This window comes from Durio zibethinus, chromosome 15, assembly GCF_047325235.1.
Source record: "Durio zibethinus cultivar Kanyao isolate XHJ-2024 chromosome 15, ASM4732523v1, whole genome shotgun sequence".
In the NCBI taxonomy this organism is placed as follows: Eukaryota; Viridiplantae; Streptophyta; class Magnoliopsida; order Malvales; family Malvaceae; genus Durio; species Durio zibethinus.
The window spans coordinates 21797377-21814264 of NC_143176.1; the positions used below are offsets into that span (position 1 = coordinate 21797377).

General features: G+C 36.2%; 2 protein-coding genes and 1 pseudogene across 8 annotated transcripts; 1 reads left to right on the top strand and 2 right to left on the bottom strand.

The window, feature by feature from the left end:
* Window positions 1-212: 212 nt before the first annotated feature.
* On the top strand, window positions 213-2411 carry LOC111301374 (Tetratricopeptide repeat (TPR)-like superfamily protein). Of its 2 annotated transcripts, none has more exons than XM_089744823.1 (2): window positions 213-350; window positions 507-2356. In XM_089744823.1, exon 2 carries the CDS (start codon window positions 560-562, stop codon window positions 2141-2143), a length of 1584 nt encoding a protein of 527 aa, XP_089600949.1. In that variant the 5' UTR covers window positions 213-350; window positions 507-559; the 3' UTR covers window positions 2144-2356. The 2 variants fall into 2 exon arrangements, with proteins under 2 accessions (XP_089600949.1, XP_022752715.2); XM_022896980.2 differs by having other exon boundaries at window positions 331-1232; window positions 1323-2411.
* On the bottom strand, window positions 2389-5758 carry LOC111301375 (transcription factor LUX-like). 5 transcript variants are annotated; one of them, XR_016328325.1, is made up of 3 exons: window positions 4483-5758; window positions 3144-3372; window positions 2389-2726 (listed from the first exon to the last, which is right to left on the bottom strand). XR_016328325.1 is itself a non-coding variant. In XM_022896984.2 (2 exons), the coding sequence occupies exon 1, from the start codon at window positions 5527-5529 to the stop codon at window positions 4501-4503; it is 1029 nt and encodes a 342-aa protein (XP_022752719.2). In that variant the 5' UTR covers window positions 5530-5677; the 3' UTR covers window positions 2589-2726; window positions 4483-4500. The 5 variants fall into 5 exon arrangements, 3 of the variants coding, with proteins under 3 accessions (XP_022752719.2, XP_022752718.2, XP_022752717.2); XR_016328326.1 differs by having other exon boundaries at window positions 3090-3372; window positions 4483-5694; XM_022896984.2 differs by lacking the exon at window positions 3144-3372 and having other exon boundaries at window positions 2589-2726; window positions 4483-5677.
* Window positions 5759-8388: 2630 nt separating this feature from the next.
* On the bottom strand, window positions 8389-15161 carry LOC111301376 (pumilio homolog 2-like; annotated as a pseudogene). The gene is made up of 9 exons (XR_016328324.1): window positions 14070-15161; window positions 11513-13068; window positions 11298-11439; window positions 11096-11203; window positions 10426-10638; window positions 10219-10329; window positions 9766-9960; window positions 9360-9534; window positions 8389-8841 (listed from the first exon to the last, which is right to left on the bottom strand). The product of XR_016328324.1 is annotated as a pumilio homolog 2-like (transcript).
* Between the last annotated feature and the right edge of the window lie 1727 nt (window positions 15162-16888).

The window sequence follows — 16888 nt, forward strand, 5'->3', positions numbered from 1 at the left end:
CACTGCAGGTCAAGGAAGATTCTTGTTTGTTTATACCATAGTGGAAAACTTGCAGCTTGCCAGCAGGAAAGCCTGTCAGAATTTTCAAGAACCTCAGAGTTTGGCACTGATTGTCATATGTTTATGAAGTTGGAATCAATGATTACAGGCAGAGTTAATAGTCTTAAGTGATAATTATAGGTTTCATCACTTCAACAAAGGTTGTATTTCATATGGAGATTACTGGCAATGGAAGCATTGCTTCATTGCCTGGAACTTAAGTTCATCCAAGTCAGTGCCATTATGAAGGTCAAACGGCTCATATCAATCAGATTTTGCATACCCCGTGATGGGTCCAACTTAATGTCAAAGTAAGCAAAATCAACGTCTAGCATTGTTCATCAATTTGTAGACATTACTGTCCAAGTGGGGCCCCTAATGAAACTATATAAGTTTTATAGTAACGAGAACAGGTGACCTTCATAGCCGCCGACTAAATCGCATCTCAATTTTCCGGCCTTTTACAGGTTATCAACGGCGGAGCATTTTTGGGTACCCCAAGTGAACAATTTTCCTGATCATGCACCGTTCGCATCAAATATCAACTGATGCTTACGCCGATCTTATAGAAATATACGCTCGTGATCGAGCGCTGAAACCAGGAAAACTGCTCCACGCGCACTTAATCATCAATGGGTTGGCTCATTTGACTTATTTGACATCCAAGTTCATAACTTTTTACACGGAGTGTGGGCAAATATCCGATGCTCGTAAACTGTTCGATAAAATTCCCAAAACAAATGTCCACCGTTGGATTTCCATCATAGGGGCATACTCTCGACGTGGGTATTATCAAGAGGCGATTAATATTTTTTCTGAAATGCAAGCTGAAGGTTTTGAAGTCAACAAATATGTTATCCCCAGCATCTTGAAAGCTTGTGCGCATGTTTTGGATGAAGAAACGGGAAAGAAAATTCATTGCTCGTGCCTCAAGAAATCTTTTGAAAATGATGCTTTTGTTACCAGTTCTCTTATTGATATGTACTCGAAATGCGGGCAAGTTGAAAAGGCGAAAAAAGTGTTTGATGCAATGTTTGAGAAAGATTTGGTAGCTTTGAATGCTGTTATTTCAGGATATGCTCGAAAGGGGCTTGTAGAAGAAGGGTTACGTTTGGTGGAGGAGATGAAGTTGATTGGAGTTAAGCCTGATGTGGTTACTTGGAACACTTTGATTGCTGGGTTTTCAAAGAAAGGTGAATATCTGTTGGTGTCTAAAGTTTTTGAATTGATGTTGGCTTCTGGGATTGAGCCTGATGTGGTATCTTGGACATCTGTCATTTCAGGGCTTGTGCAGAATTTTCGATATGGTGAAGCTTTTGATACTTTTAAGAAGATGATGAAGCAGGGGTTGTATCCAAGTTCAGCTACAATTAGTAGTCTTTTGCCTGCTTGCATGAGTGCAGTGAAGTTCAAGTGTGGGAAGGAGGTTCAGGGATATGCAGTGGTGATTGGGGTTGTAGATGATATTTATGTGAAGAGTGCTCTTGTTGATATGTATGCTAAGTGTGGCTTTATATCTGAAGCAAGAACTCTGTTTTATAAAATGTCTGAAAAGGGCACTGTTGCTTGGAATTCAATGATTTTCGCTTATGCAAATCATGGATACTGTGAAGAAGCAATTCAGCTTTACAAACAAATGGTGGAGGAGGGAAGGAAGCTGGACCACTTGACTTTCACAGCGGTCCTCACTGCTTGTGCTCATGCTGGATTGGTTGAGCTTGGAAACAGTATATTCAACTCGATGCAAGAGAAGTACAAGATAACCCCAAGATTAGAACATTATGCCTGTCTGGTAGATCTCTTAGGTCGTGCAGGAAAACTTGATGAGGCTTATGATGTTATCAAGACAATGCGTATAGAACCAGATTTATTTGTGTGGGGAGCACTATTAGGAGCATGTAGGACCCACGGGAATATTAATCTTGCTGAACTAGCAGTTAAGCATTTGCGGGAGCTTGAGCCTGGTAGCAAGGGAAACAATCTGCTGTTAGCAAATTTATATGCTGATGTGGGCAGTTGGGGAAATGTTGCAAGGTTAAAGAAGATGATGAAGAAAAGGAAGCTAAGAAAATTTCTAGGATGCAGTTGGATAGAAGGTTCCTGATTTCTTAGAAAAGTAATGTATTTGCATGAGAGTGATTGTATTCCTCGTGCTTTATATCATGATTATCTCAAGTTCGCCTGTAAAGCTCTATTATCAGCTGTTTGGCTTTGGGCTTACTTCTCATTCATGCCATGCATTCTCATGAAGGAATGATTGCAAGGTTAGTAGAGCCAAAAAAGTAATGTATCCATGCCCTGTTTTTATTGGTTATTGCATCCAGCTGCCTGTTTTTGGGTAGACGATGCTGACAATCAATGATCTTCTAAACATTTGGATAAGTGCAAAGATGCCCATACAATGGAATAAAGTACTCAAAATCTGAAACCAACAAAAGCATATAGAACAATAGAATCAAGAACCCGAGATCGATTTGTTAATTTCTTCCTTGATAACCTAAAACTTTCCGATGTTTGGGCAGTGACATGTTGAAACTTGGAAAGACCATTGCCCATACCGAACGGTCAATTTTCTCATGTGGCAGTTCTACTCCAGCAATAGCAGTGTATCTACAGACATCATGTGCTCCTTTGTTATCCTTAGTTGGCAGCAAGCTGTAGAACTAGCGAACCACAAGGGAAACCTCCTGCAAGAAATAGAACAGAAATTTTGACAAATACTAGTAACCTGCGCAAATCAATCGATGCAAACCATGCCCAATATGTCAACAAAACTCAAAGTTTTGTATGTATTCATATGGAATACTTGAGAAGAAGAAAAGCAAACATGACTTAAATTATAATGTGAGGATGCACAATTGGCTGCTAATTACTTCAAGCCAATGGAAAGGGGATAAAAAGTTCTCTAAAAAAGAAACAGGAAAAGGTCATAGAGTCATATCCAATAACGAGCAAGATTGCTGATGAATGATGGACTTTTGCTTAGCTTTAGTTTCGTGGCCAAAAATAAAGTTTAATGATTCAATAATACACAAGGTAATGGCAATTACCGATTAAATTACAAGTTAAGAAAGTAGTTCAGGGAGTTGCTCTAATCTACGTACTAGGAATAGGATGAGGGAACTGTTGGGGTACTTGCTGCTGCTATCTGGCTATAAGCTAGGTAGAAGAAGAAAAATATGCAGAGAACTTCTGTCCGCTATCAATTAAATCAAGAAAGCAATCCAATGAGAGGTTTCATCGCTTTGCCTCGCCCATGTTCATTCAAGTCTCATTCATAACTGGAATACTCCACTCAAATATGGTCAAAGTACTTCATAAGGAACCATCTGTCTGTCAAAAACCATGAGAATCCAGACATTTCAGAGAGTCAAGTGAACACCGAGTTGATAAAAATTTTCTAAATCTACAAAAGAATAATATCCATGATTGATTTTGTAATGCAATGATTTAATTGAAACTGTATAAATACGATAAAGAAATCAACAGGCAGCAAACATAAGAAACATTAAATCAAAGCCATCTAAGCAGTTTTCTGAGAAACTGGAGAACTTATGGTTTTATCAGTTATCCCCAGCATAATCAAGAGCAACCTAGAGCAAAACCACTTCAACCAAGGTTTCGAAACAGTTGGACTACATTAACTAATACTATGAATGTGACGAATGGGGAAAAAAAAAAAAGATAAGGAAGATGGAAGGCAATGTAGGTGAAAAGAAGAAAATAGATTAGATAAATTTTGCAATGCAAAAGGTAAATGAAGCAGACAGTTCTATTCAAAAAGTATATATAAAAATATAAATAAACATAGAAACAACAGCTGAGAAATAGATAAGCACTGAACAGTTGCTCAAAGATAGTGCTGACTGCTGAGGAAAGTACAAGCTCCAATACATCACAGAAGAAAAGAGGGTAAGACCACCGAGCAAAGCATCCATTCATCTGGTGAACATGAAATGCTTACCTTTTGCATAGAATGTCTCTTTTGTATGCAGAAAAGGCATCAATCATAATCAAGTATACATAATAAAGTAACCTAAAAACAAAAGTGATTCTTTTCTTTGAGATGAGTACAAAATATGAAATTATTGCTTCTTAATCCTGTTTAAATCATGTCTTCATCCATTCTCAATAATAACAAAATAATCTAAACTCAACCGCTTTCCATTCCATTCCAATCCCCCAAAACCCAAGCAAGTTCCAGAACAACAGTATTATATATCACTGTATATGTCAAGAATCAAGATTACTTCACATCTAAGAACCAAAATTTTCACGCAAATTAGCATATTAAATTTCAGTTCTTAGCAAAAGGAAGTTCCTTAACAGCAATTCAGTCTTTTCAACAAAAACTAGATTACAAGTTTATAACTAACAGTCAACCAATTAATAAAGATGAAAACTTATATTATAAAAATGATAAAAAGAAAGAAAAGGACTGACCTTTGTACAAAAATCCAGCTAATTTAAATTATCATTGAGAGCCATATGATGGGGATACGACGCTACTGACCCATATTTATTCCCACCAGACCAATCTCTCTGCTGCATCATCCCATACGAATTCGCTTCATACCCATTCTGATGATGATACCCTCCTTGATGCGTCACCACATGACCATACATCGGCATCGGTACCGGCATCATCGGTGCCCCATAAGGTATCGGTATAGCCATCCCCACATGCCCATTCCCATTCGCACTACCACCACCAACACCACTTCCTCCTCCGCCGCCGTTTACACTCTCATGAAGACTCTGCGGCACCGGCGTTGATGCAAACAGCTGATCGGAAGCCGATGGGCCTTCGTTGCTTAACCCTTGCATTCTTTTCAAGTAAAGCCGATATTTTTGCAAATGACTGGCCACGTTCTCTCGGGTCAAGCCTTCGACGTTCATTAGCTGCATGATCGTTTTGGGAACCGAGTTTTTTATCCCTAAATGGGCCACCACATCAACGAATCTTTTGTGCAGTTGAGGCGTCCACACTAAACGTGGTCGTTTCAATGTCCTAGCTGATGGATCGTCCGAATCCTCCGTTGTCCTAACCGCTGAATCCGCTTCCTCCGCAATATCCATCTTCCTCATCTTCTTCGGGTCGGATCCGGAACCGGAACCGGAACCCGAGCCCTCCCCTTCCGGTTCAACTACCATCGAGTCACTAAAAGAACGAAAATTGTTATTATTGTTGTTGTTATTGTTATCGGTGGTGGAGTGAACCCCAATGGAGCGGATGGAAAAGAGGGTACTGTGAGAAGCGCAGCTGACGTCGAGAGCGGTCCGACAAGGTTCCGGCGAGATGCTGAAAGCGGAGGCGAGTTCCGGTGGGATTAAGGATTGAGATAACGGAGTTAAATCATCGCAGTTCGGTAATCCCATCTCCCATTCCAGAACCCTTTCGTCAACGACGGCAGCGATGGAGGTTGCGGTTGCTTCTTCATCGTCTCCGCCTTTAGCTTCAAATTCACTCATCTTCACTTCTTCTCCCATATTTATTCATTGACCATCAAATCAGGGATTTTTTGAATGAGTTTTCGGATATTGTTGTTTGGATCGGACAGAAAGAGTAAAACTTAAGAGATTTTCAGATATCCGCGTGAAAATCGGGGCTGTTTGGGAGGAAAGAAAAAGAAAAAAAAAAAAGAAACTTTTCGTGGGAAAAGAAAGGAAAAGGAAGTGAAGAAGAAAAAAAGTGCAATATCTGATTCCAGGTCGGTCTAGCTAGTGCCAACGTGGACGACTTAGCCATATATTTTTGATCCGCCAAATATCTCTACATACTAAAATATCAAATTTCTCCAATTAGAGTTTGCCACGTAAATTACTTGTGTGTCGTACGGAAGTAAGTGGTCGCGCTGGATCGTCGGTTGTGGAGGGGATTTTATTACGGAAATGGACATGGTGGGGTTGGAAGAGAGTTGGCCCAGTAAGCAAAGTCGGTGCACTTTTGAGGGTATTTCGGGGCACGTGACAATTGGTATTTTTTAAGACGGTTTTGCCCTTGGACCTTTTCTTAAAGCGGACTGACCAAGGGAAGAAGAGGGTGTTGGTGAACAGCTGGGAGGACAGAAATGGGAGAATCATGAATGGATAGCATGGGGAGTTGTGAACCGTATGATGGGAAACCATGAACGATAAAGAGGTGGAAGATCATAGGATGGGTAAGAGAATAACAAGGTTTAAAATGAGATGAGATGCTGATGAGTGGAGCCCTTGGGCTTATCCACTTTGAGACCATTTTTTTTTTTTTGTTGGAAAAAAAATTTGGAGCCCCATACTTATACATGTGTTTATATGTTATATCTTTAACTAGGAATTTAGGTGAATGGAGTATTCGAAAAATCGTTCATAAATATATTTGATTTTTATTTATTTTTATTTATTTTTATTTATTTATTAAATTTAATAAATAATTTTAAATATTATTTATATATTCATTTATTAAATGAATTAAATATAAATAATTTTTTATAAATTTATTTACTATTTATTTAAAACTCATTTATTTATTATTTATTTATTATTAATTTACAATAATATTAATAAATTATATTTTTATCTTTTATTCTAATCATATTTTGAAGTTAGTTTATATTTATTTGAATTTATTTATATTTATTTAAGATTTATTTATTTAAATTTATGTAATTATAATTTATTTATTATTCATTAATATATTTATTTATATATATTTGTGAATATATTAATGAACATATTCGTGTAATATTTACTAAAAAATTTATTTAATTTAATTGAATGAATATAAATTAAATATAAATAATATATTATTTTAATAAATAAATATGAATAAATAAAATAATTTTTTTAACGAATATGATTCGAATATGTATTCTTTTAAAAATAAAATAATTTTATATTTAATAGGAGATTTTAAACATATGAAAAATATATAAAATAATGTAATGAAAAAGTTTATATAACTTAAATAAATAATATATTTGATATTTGATATTGACATAAAATATAATATAATAATTTTAAATTTTATATGTATTAAAAATGAAATAAATAAACATAAATATTAAAAAGAATTATTAAAATATTTTTTAAAAAAATTTCATTCAAATATGCCACTTGAATTTTTAGCCCAATCAGCCAAAGAGCCGACTGCTGTCTGCAACTGGTCTGAGCAATAATCGATGCCCTTGGATTTCTAGCCAAATCAGCCTAGGCGCCAACTGTCTTGTCTCATAAAGTACAACACTTGGATTTTTCTCAAACCGGTTGGCGGGTTTTGCCAAGGCGGATGAAAACATCGTATGAAACAATAATTCTGTACCAATATGTCTTTTTCATTCTAATTAATATCACATATTCAAAAAAAACTAATCATTTATTACAAATCAAATATGATAATTAAATAATATATTTTAATAAATTTATATATATATATATATGATATGTAATAAATTATTAATTTTTTTCTTAATACAATAACATAATATAATTTAAATAAAATAAATATATGATGATCAAATATAAGATTTGATTATCATTTTTTTTTGTTGCAAAAGAAGACTAATGTCTTTATAAAAGAGGAGGGATGACAGGATCGAATCTACGTCCATATAATTTTTAATTCATCTCTTAATCATTAAATTAAAAGGGAAAAGTCGATTTGATTATCATATTTGATTCCTTATCAACAACACCAAGACAAGCCATTCATTTTCACAACCCAATTGAGACGATGTACTGGGAAACTTTTATTACTCTTGAAAGAGTTTTATCGTCGGATTCCACCCCACTTGGCAATTCCCAGCAGATATGCCCTCTCCTGGAGATGAAGGTGTGGCAACAATTATACAAGCTCTTCTCCTCGTTGCCTTTCTTGCTCTAACCATCCTCTCTATTTGGGTAAGTTCTCAAAATTGCTACTTCTTTCTTTCGTCCTGAATTGACTTAAATTTATGATTTCGTAACTACGTGTAGTCTCTGAATTGCAGTGTTTTGAGTTGGGTTGCCGGCTACATACATAGAGATAATTTTCAATTTTTTTCCAAATGATTTGTACCCAATAATTGCCTAAAATATAAGTTCACCTTAAATATACCGATTCGAGCATTTATATAATATAAAATATTAAAATTTATATATTCATATAATATTTTATACAAAAATTATATATAATAGTTTACATCACAAAAATATAAAATATATTTTTTTAATTTTATTAAATTCGTATATAATTATTATTAAATTTTTAAATTATATTATTTTTATATTTTATTTTTGAATCATGTTCGTATCGTATTTTAAATTATCAAATCTAATTTGCAACTTTCACAAAGGGCAAGAAGGAAAGACAAACTTCCAAAATAGTGTGCATTTAGGGGAAGAAAAGAAAATTGCCATTAAGAATTTATCGAGGGATAAAAAAACTGTGGCCTCATCACCTAAACATCAACAGCTCTCCACAAGCCAACATTTGTACAGTCGCGTTATGATATGAACTACCTCACCATTTAAAAATTTTTACACCCTTAAAAACTTGTATAATCATTTTTTATCTCCTCTGCAGGGGCATCAGTTGTGTTCAACAGCTGAACCTCAGCTTTGCTCCACTCTATGTATAAAGCTTAAGCTACACAATGTACAGTTTCAAATACAAGCGCAACAACTTTTATTTCCGTACAGCTCTTACCTGTCTGAAAAGAGAGGTAGAACCATAGACCTAGATATGGGAAGAAAGGAAGTGGGGAAGCTCTCATGGCTTCTGTTAGCTGTACAAACACATTCTTTCCTACACCGGGTGTGGAGACTGAGCAGCAATTCTCCTTTCTGAAAAAAGAGTGCAAATTCGCATGTTAGAAGGCTTCAACATACAGAAAATATAAGATGATAATAGGGATCAAATTCGAACCGATCAGAAAGAAAGGTGAATTTTGGTAAATATAGTTCAACATCCAGTAATAGGAGCTATATGTCTTTCATGGCTTTGACAGAGCCATATGCCTGCTCACTTCAAAACTCCATCAAACTCCTATGGTTAGCATCAAAATGTCCTTAAAAAGGTTTTTTTTTTTTTTAATAGAAAACTGAATTGCAGTTTGTGAAAAAACAAATTATAAGCAACTAAAATTTTCACTCTGTTTATAAACACTTGCCAGAGAGTGTCGGCATATTGAATTTTATCCATGTATGGTGTAAATGAGTTTCTTAGTGAGTGTGTGTGTGTGTATACATATATATACATATATATATAAACTTAGTATAGCATTCACTTCTACATGTATATATATATATATGTATGTATGTAAACTTATAAGCAACCATTGAAGACAAGGAAAAATAAGTACCCCCAGCAGCAACAAGTTTCTCTACACGCGCAACAATATGCTTTCCGTAAGTGTACTTCTTCAATGCATTTAAATGGACCTTAATTCGAGAAAGGATCAGCTCACGTTGTTGGTCGTCACAAGTCTCTAGTACTTTCTGTACAACGTAGTTCGCAAATTGATCTTTCATCATTGCCTGAGATGGACAAACAGCTGTCAGTAAAAATATGAATGAATGCATAGTTCTCACGAATAAGATGACCATACTCAGCTAAACCAGGCACAGACAATGGCAGTCATGGTTCATCCAATGATTTATAAACGAGGGGAAGTTCTTTTGGGATTTTTTTTTTCCAAACAGGAGGACTTAAAAATCAAAAGTATTTCTGTTCAAAGTTTAAAAAAATCAGCACAAAAATAGACAAACCTGAAGAGGCTCGTTCTCATCAGTGGAACCAAGCATTTCATTCACCAATAACTGACGTTCAGAAGGACCACCAAAAGTCAAGCACTTCTCAACAACATTAGAGGCAAACTTCTGCTGACTCATCTGGACAATCTTTCCAGCTAACTCCTTAATTATAATTGAACGCTCATGAGGCTTTCCGCGCTCCAGTACGTGCTGCTAAGTGAATGAAAAGGTCAGTTCGTGCGTCAAGCAGTATAAGAATACTATAGAGACCAAACTAACGATAAAAATAAACACATTCAAAGATACACTGTAAAAATAAACAACAAATACCACAAAAATTATGGACAGCATATTAATAGATATAAAGGAAAGAGGAGTGAAGACCCTCAAGAAGATTTGGTTGATTACTTTTTCCCCAACAGATCCTATAATATGCAAAATATAAGTTTTAGAGAAAAGAATCACAACCTGAACAACATAATTGCCATACTGGTCTTGGGCCAACATGCTAACAGATCCTAAAATCTCGTCCATAACCTTACTCTGTGTTTTTGGGTCCTTGCAATGCTCCAGTATTCTCTGAGGTGTTGAAAAAAATTAATACAGAACACAAATGACTCATTCTTAACATAGAACAGTTCCAAAAGTTAAAACATAAGCAAAAAATCCCGGAACCTGTATCACTCGGCACCCATATGGGTGAGTGGAAAGGGAAACAACTTGATCAAAAAATGTTGTAACTATAAATTGAATGTTTTCCTCAGGAACACATTCAATACACTTTTGGATAACATGGTTGCCATTCTGATCACGTACACAACGCATCACACTACCATCAAGCTCTTGAACCATTTTAATCTTCTGATCCAGATCGACAACTTCTATGGCCTTGAATGATAAACAAAGCATAAATAAGTGTAAGAAAGCTGGGGCATCATTCATGTAACCATTCAGACTCAGATCAATTAGCATGAGCACTTTTATGAAATCTATATAAAAAGCAAGTTAAGGCGATCACAAAATTAAGCTCTGTTACCATGATTGAAGCATAAATAGCACACATTCAAAAACAAACATAAACAAGACTTATAGAATTTTGTATGAAATGGAAAATATAACATGACAACACTAATGACACGTTTTCACTTGTCAATTACAAAATTGTGCAAGTGTCATTTAGAAAGAAACTCATAACTTGTCAAGAAACTGCAATTATGAGAAGGTAGATATATGAAAACAATCAACAGGTGAAGTTGTTCAACATGCAACTTGATGATTATGAGCAAACCAAACTGAAGAAAAACAAGAAATAAAGTCCAGAAGAATAGCAAGCATATACTAATACCTTCTGAATCACACGACAGCCATACATTTGAAGACTAAGTGTTAAAACATGACCAAAAAGCTTGCCAGCAAGTTCTCTTCTCTGAGCTGGAAGTCCATGTTCAAAAAACTGTACGCAGATACAGATTTCATTCCGTAAAAAATACAATAAACCATAAACTTATACAACTATGCAGATATGCAACAGATTAAGAAGCAGATACCTTTTGAATAACATAATTACCAAACACATCAGTCATCAAAGCAAGAGCTTGAGGCATGATTTCCTCATAAACCATAATTTTCTCTTCAGCTGAAGCTGTTTCAAGTTTTTGCTGAATAAATCGGCTGCCATACTGATCTGCGCTGCTCATAAGAAGCATAAAAAAGTCAGGGTGATAGTATGACAACATAAAACATGATTTAAGATACAACATACCTGAACTCAACAACATGACCAACGATTTCTGAAAGTTCAAAACACTTTGTTTTATTACTCTTAAACTCCTCAAGTAAGGAGGAGGCAAAGCTTTCATCCATGTTGTATCCTGCATCCAAATGCCAGGATCCCATGACACCCCCAGCTAGATTCCTCATCCCAGAAGGAAAACGGATATTCAGGTCAGTGTGTCTGATAGGGCTACCGGGTCCAACTGGAGAATTTGGAATAACAGAGCTAGCTAAGGGGCTTCCGGGATAAGAAATGCCCGTTCCAAAGGAGGAATTTCCATAAAAACCATGAAGATTAGAACTAACAGATTTAGCACCCAAAGGTACACCATACTGAGATTTCTGAGGTGACAGCAAAGCTCCAAGATAAGCTTTTTGAAGGTCAAGCAAGTTCATGTATGAATTACCTACGAAATTCCTATCCATAGAGGGGTCATTAAGAGCTGCAAGCTGTGCTGCAGCATAATCAGATGTCCTTAGATATTGAAGATACATAAGATCAATAAAAGGTCCCTGCATAGCATTCCCAGCTACTTGGCTTCCAACTCTACCAAGATTATGCGACTCAGATGCAGCATTTGAAATGTTTTGTCCAGAACCCAAACCTCCCCCAAGTACTCTGGAGTCCATTCCAGGGATTGCTAAAGCTGATGGAGCAGCAACATTTTCAAACAATGGTGGCAGATTACCAGTTCCAAGTTGGCTACCCATCATAGAGGCCAAAGCAGGATTTAAAGTGTAACCACTTAACCCATAGTTTGGAAATGACGAATTTGCAACATCACCATGTTGATACTGAGCCGGTAAGCTGCTACCACCATTAAGAATGGAAGTAGGTGATCCTTTCAAGTAAGAATTGTTTGAGGGGATGGTAGATTTCTGCAGCTCAGCTTGCCTATCAGAAAGCAAGGATGGGTTTTTCAGGTCTGATCTGCCTCCATTACTCTTAGCTGAAGGCATATGTAAATGGCCAGATTCAGGTTTCTTCAAGAAAGCCGGTTGTTTGATATGATTTTGACCATCTTGCAGACCAAACAAATAATTCTGGTGATTTTCAACATCTTGTTCAATCTGTGATGATAACTGATTATCTTCATCTATCACACCATTTGATGACAGGTTCATGCCTGATAAAGCAGCTACAAGATCTGCAGACTCGTTGACACCAGATTTGACACCACCAAATGTGCTTGAACTATTTATGCTTCTTTTCTCTGAGTTACCAACTCTGCCTGCTCCAATTGGTGTCAGGCAAGGACTAGGAGCCCTAGCTACTAGTTGGGGATCAGGAGTGGTACTCCTAGACAAGGAAGCTCCTACAGCAGCAGCATAAGTGTAAGAAGAAGGTGGCCCAATAGTATGGACTACGGACAATCCTTGACCACTTGCACTTGACCGTAAAGTATCTGCAGAAGTCAGTTCACGGCGCAAATGAGCCAGCTCAGATTCAGCAGAACCTACATTCTCAAATTTCTCGTCAAAAGCATTACGACTAGCAGGACGAGATGGTATCCTTGTAACTGGAGCAGATTGTCCCAAATCATCCTGCAAAGATACCAGATATTAAATCACTGCAACAAAAGAAAAGGCAAAGTTCCAGAAGTTTTTAATATAAGAACAAGAAGAACTTAGTTTGATAGTTACATAGAAAGCTAAGGGAAGAGGAACAACTTGAAAATTTAAATGAGAAATATTTAGAGTTGCATTTTGAAACCTAGGATATACTTTAAACAACCTAGCTATTTGCAAACCAGACACAAATTTATCACAAATAGGCCTACTAAGTTTTACACATAGTACCATTACTACCTTGGGAATCACAAGAACGGTGAATAATTGTATTAGTCATAGATATGATTTGTGAGTCCAAGTACAAATCTTGAGACAACTTAGCACACACAAGTAAAAAGGATGCTGTTATTATGGTTTCCGTGACCCAATTTACAATATTACGAAATAGACTTGACGACTGGTTACTTTCTTTCTTTGCTATTCTTGTTCAAGTGGTAGACAAACTATGACCACGTCAAAATTCCATTTATGTCAGTTACCCCCAAGTCACATTTCTAACGAAATTAATCAAGCCCATACAATAGCATAAATGGGCACACCAGTTATCAACAAAGATAGAAAGTTAATTTCAAACAGCATTTAAAATTAGTGAAATGAAAGTAAGGCAACAAATTTATCCAACTCAGAGACACTCAGCAAACTGCTCCATTATTTACCAATGACAGAATTTCCTTGTACATATCCATTTATTACATGCCAAAGACAAGCCAGAAAACTGCACTTGAGACTCTCCAAAACAAGCGTCACTAAGCATATTTTCAATTGAAGACAGCAGTACCATAAGGATATTCAGCATGCTACATATCAAAACATAAAAATTAAGGAAAAAAAAAGTCACTACAAATAATTCATAAAGGGAGAGTCCTTGGATAAGCAAACTGTTATAAGCAACAAAAGGCAGAGACTGTACAAAATCAAAAATCTTAGAACAAGTGAAATTTATGACAAAGAGTTAAACTACAATTGGTTATCACCTGAAAAATTTCAGCAAGGCTTTTCTGTTTGCTTCCAAGTCCTATACCAGACAAACCAATCAGTCCATCACCACCCCAATCCGTGGAGCTATGCACTTTCTCTGCCTCTACTTCACTCTCTTGTTTCCTGGAATCAAACCCTGGCGGCATAGAAAACAAGGACCTACTGCTACCATTATCAGCCCTATTCACTTTTCTCCTATCTCCAATCCCACCTATCACTGAACTCTCTCCCTTCAACCTCTGTGCAAACTTCCAATCCTCCTTGGAAAGCAGCGGAGGTGGGAGCCTCGGGTTGAGATTCACATTTGAGTAATAGTATGAATGATAAGCTGGATCAGACCTAAGCTCTTCCTCAGATGCAAAACCATTTCCATTTTTAGCTCCAGCAAAAGCTGAAAAGGCGGTAGCCACACTACCACCACCAGTACCAGCAGCAGCTCCACCCCCAAACAAACCGCCAACTGCACTCAGTGAACCCTCCACAGTAGGAGGGGCAGAGCCACTTCTATACAAGTTTAGCTCGCGTTCAAGATCATCAGCGTCTTGCCTAGTACGCTGTTCACGGAGCAATAATCCTATCTCCTTCTCCAAATCATCCCCAAATGATCCTTCACTACTTCCTATCATCGGTCTCCTACCCAATTCAGATAACATTCTTAAGAACCCTAATTGATCATTACCCTCTATCAAAACTCCCAAAATGATCACTACCCAAAATCAATAATCAAACTCTAAACCCTAAACTAAACCCAAAAACGTAAACTTTTCTACACTAATACACCTAAAACCCATATTTACAAACTTCAAAGATTCTCACTTTAAGCTACTAAACAGGTCAAAGATCAAAACTTTAACCACCCTAAACTCATAAACAGCTAAAATCCATCTCCCGAGATTATCAAACTAAGAAAACAAAAATACCCAAACTTAAATATTCTTCAAATTTTGATATCATAAAATTAACCAACAAAAACCAGGTAAGAGAACCATCTTTTCCTAGTGAAACCAGCAACTACAAAAATAAAAATAGAGCTAAAAACAAAGTAAATATCTTGGAAAGGAGAGAGCTTTATTTTTGAAGCTGAGATCAAAGAAGAGAGTGAAAAGAAGTTTAGTGATATATAGTAAGAAACAATTGACGGCTGAGATCAAATCCGGCGGCGATTGTTTCTTACAAGAACCCTTTTAGGGTTTTGTTACAATTCAGAGAGGCTACGATTAAATACAGTAAGAGTTTAAAAAAAAAATCTGTTTTTTTTTATATTTCTTTTTATTTCCTAAAAATCAGGGGTAATTGACCAAGCGATAACCGACTGTTGTAGGGAAAAGATTTTATCTTTGCAAAAGAAAATGGTGGTTGTGTTACCTCGTGTTCCAGAAACATGAAATATGTAACTGACACGTCAACACTTTTTATTGGATGCTGCTTTAAAGCATTGCCTCAGTAAGACAAGTCAAGTACAGTACAGGTAAATCTAGTTGAATATCTGAACTACCCCTTTTTGGTTACCTTTATTTTCACATTGGATTTTTTTTTTCTTACCTTAATAACTCTAGAGTTTTGCCCTGGATCTTCTCCCAATCTTTGTCTTGTTTTTTTTGTTCTTTTTAGGATATGGCAAACACAGTTAAACTCTTTAGCTGTGGAAAGTTTTGCAGTTCCAAAGCACTTCAGACTCGGTGCATTAGTTTCAAGAAATCATGTTTTTGGTTAAGCCTAAGCAAAATCAGCCCCTACAACTACCAAATTGAGAGTAAAACCTGTTGATGTCCAAATTTCTCATAAAAGCTGTTCTTCAGGCACTAAATGGTATGGAAGCTCTTGTTAATGGTGGCAAGAAGCATGCCATTAGGCAGTAGGTACCAGGGAGTTCTTGCTTTGAAAATTGATAGCTCATTTTCAAAAGGAGATGGCAATAAGGTGCAATTTGCAATAGATGGAAGAGAAGAGGTTCTTTACTATATAGAAAAGTACAGCCAATTGGAGCATTTCATCTTTTAGCTTATTTGAGTGTTGCCCAGGAGAAAAATGATAGCCTGCATTAGCCTTAGGCTCATTATCAACTTTTCCATCAAAACTCTTCTTTTTTACTTCATTAACCACATAACTAATTCTTCGAATATTATTCAAATTATTAAACTTTATTTGTTTTTATTTAAAATTGGCAGTTTCACACTCTCACTATCAACATCAAATTATGACAGTCCAAGTCTCATCTTTCTTTTATCCATTAATAAGATTTTATCTTCTCTTGCATTTAGGGAATTAGGGTGGTTCTGGCAACACTGCCAAACTTCCTACCACATTAAAATTACTAGAGAAGCCTATCAAAAGGTCGTTGCTTCTCTTCTTTAAATGCTTTGTTTTTAATAGTAGGAAATTTTCTGTGGAACAAATTGGAAACCCTTATATGTACGAGTAGTACCATTGAATTCCATCCAACTCTAACGCTAATTAACCTGCCCTCTAAGACAAGGCAACTCAAACTCAACAACCCAAACTCCTGCATAGAATTTGTATATCAGATCCCAAATTGTCACCAATCTTAAAGTTCATTTTGCTTAATGAATTGACAAAAATTACCAAGTTGACAAGAAAGTCTTCAGCAAACTGTCATTTTCACTCCTTTGGTAGGCAACAAGCATGGGAAAAAACCTATAGGGGAACTCTATCTAAGGAGATTGGTGGCCATTAAGTCTGTTTGAAAAACTGTAGTGATGTAATTTTTGGTTTGATGATTGAAGGGTTTGCTCGAGGTTGAAAAGGTCAGAAAACGTGATCAAAGACGAAAATTAAGAACACCGAAACAGTATTA

Coding starts and splice junctions, on each gene's coding strand:
- LOC111301375 (XM_022896984.2), bottom strand. CDS start 5,529: ATGGGAGAAGAAGTGAAGATGAGTGAATTTGAAGCTAAAGGCGGAGAC.
- LOC111301374 (XM_089744823.1), top strand. CDS start 560: ATGCACCGTTCGCATCAAATATCAACTGATGCTTACGCCGATCTTATA.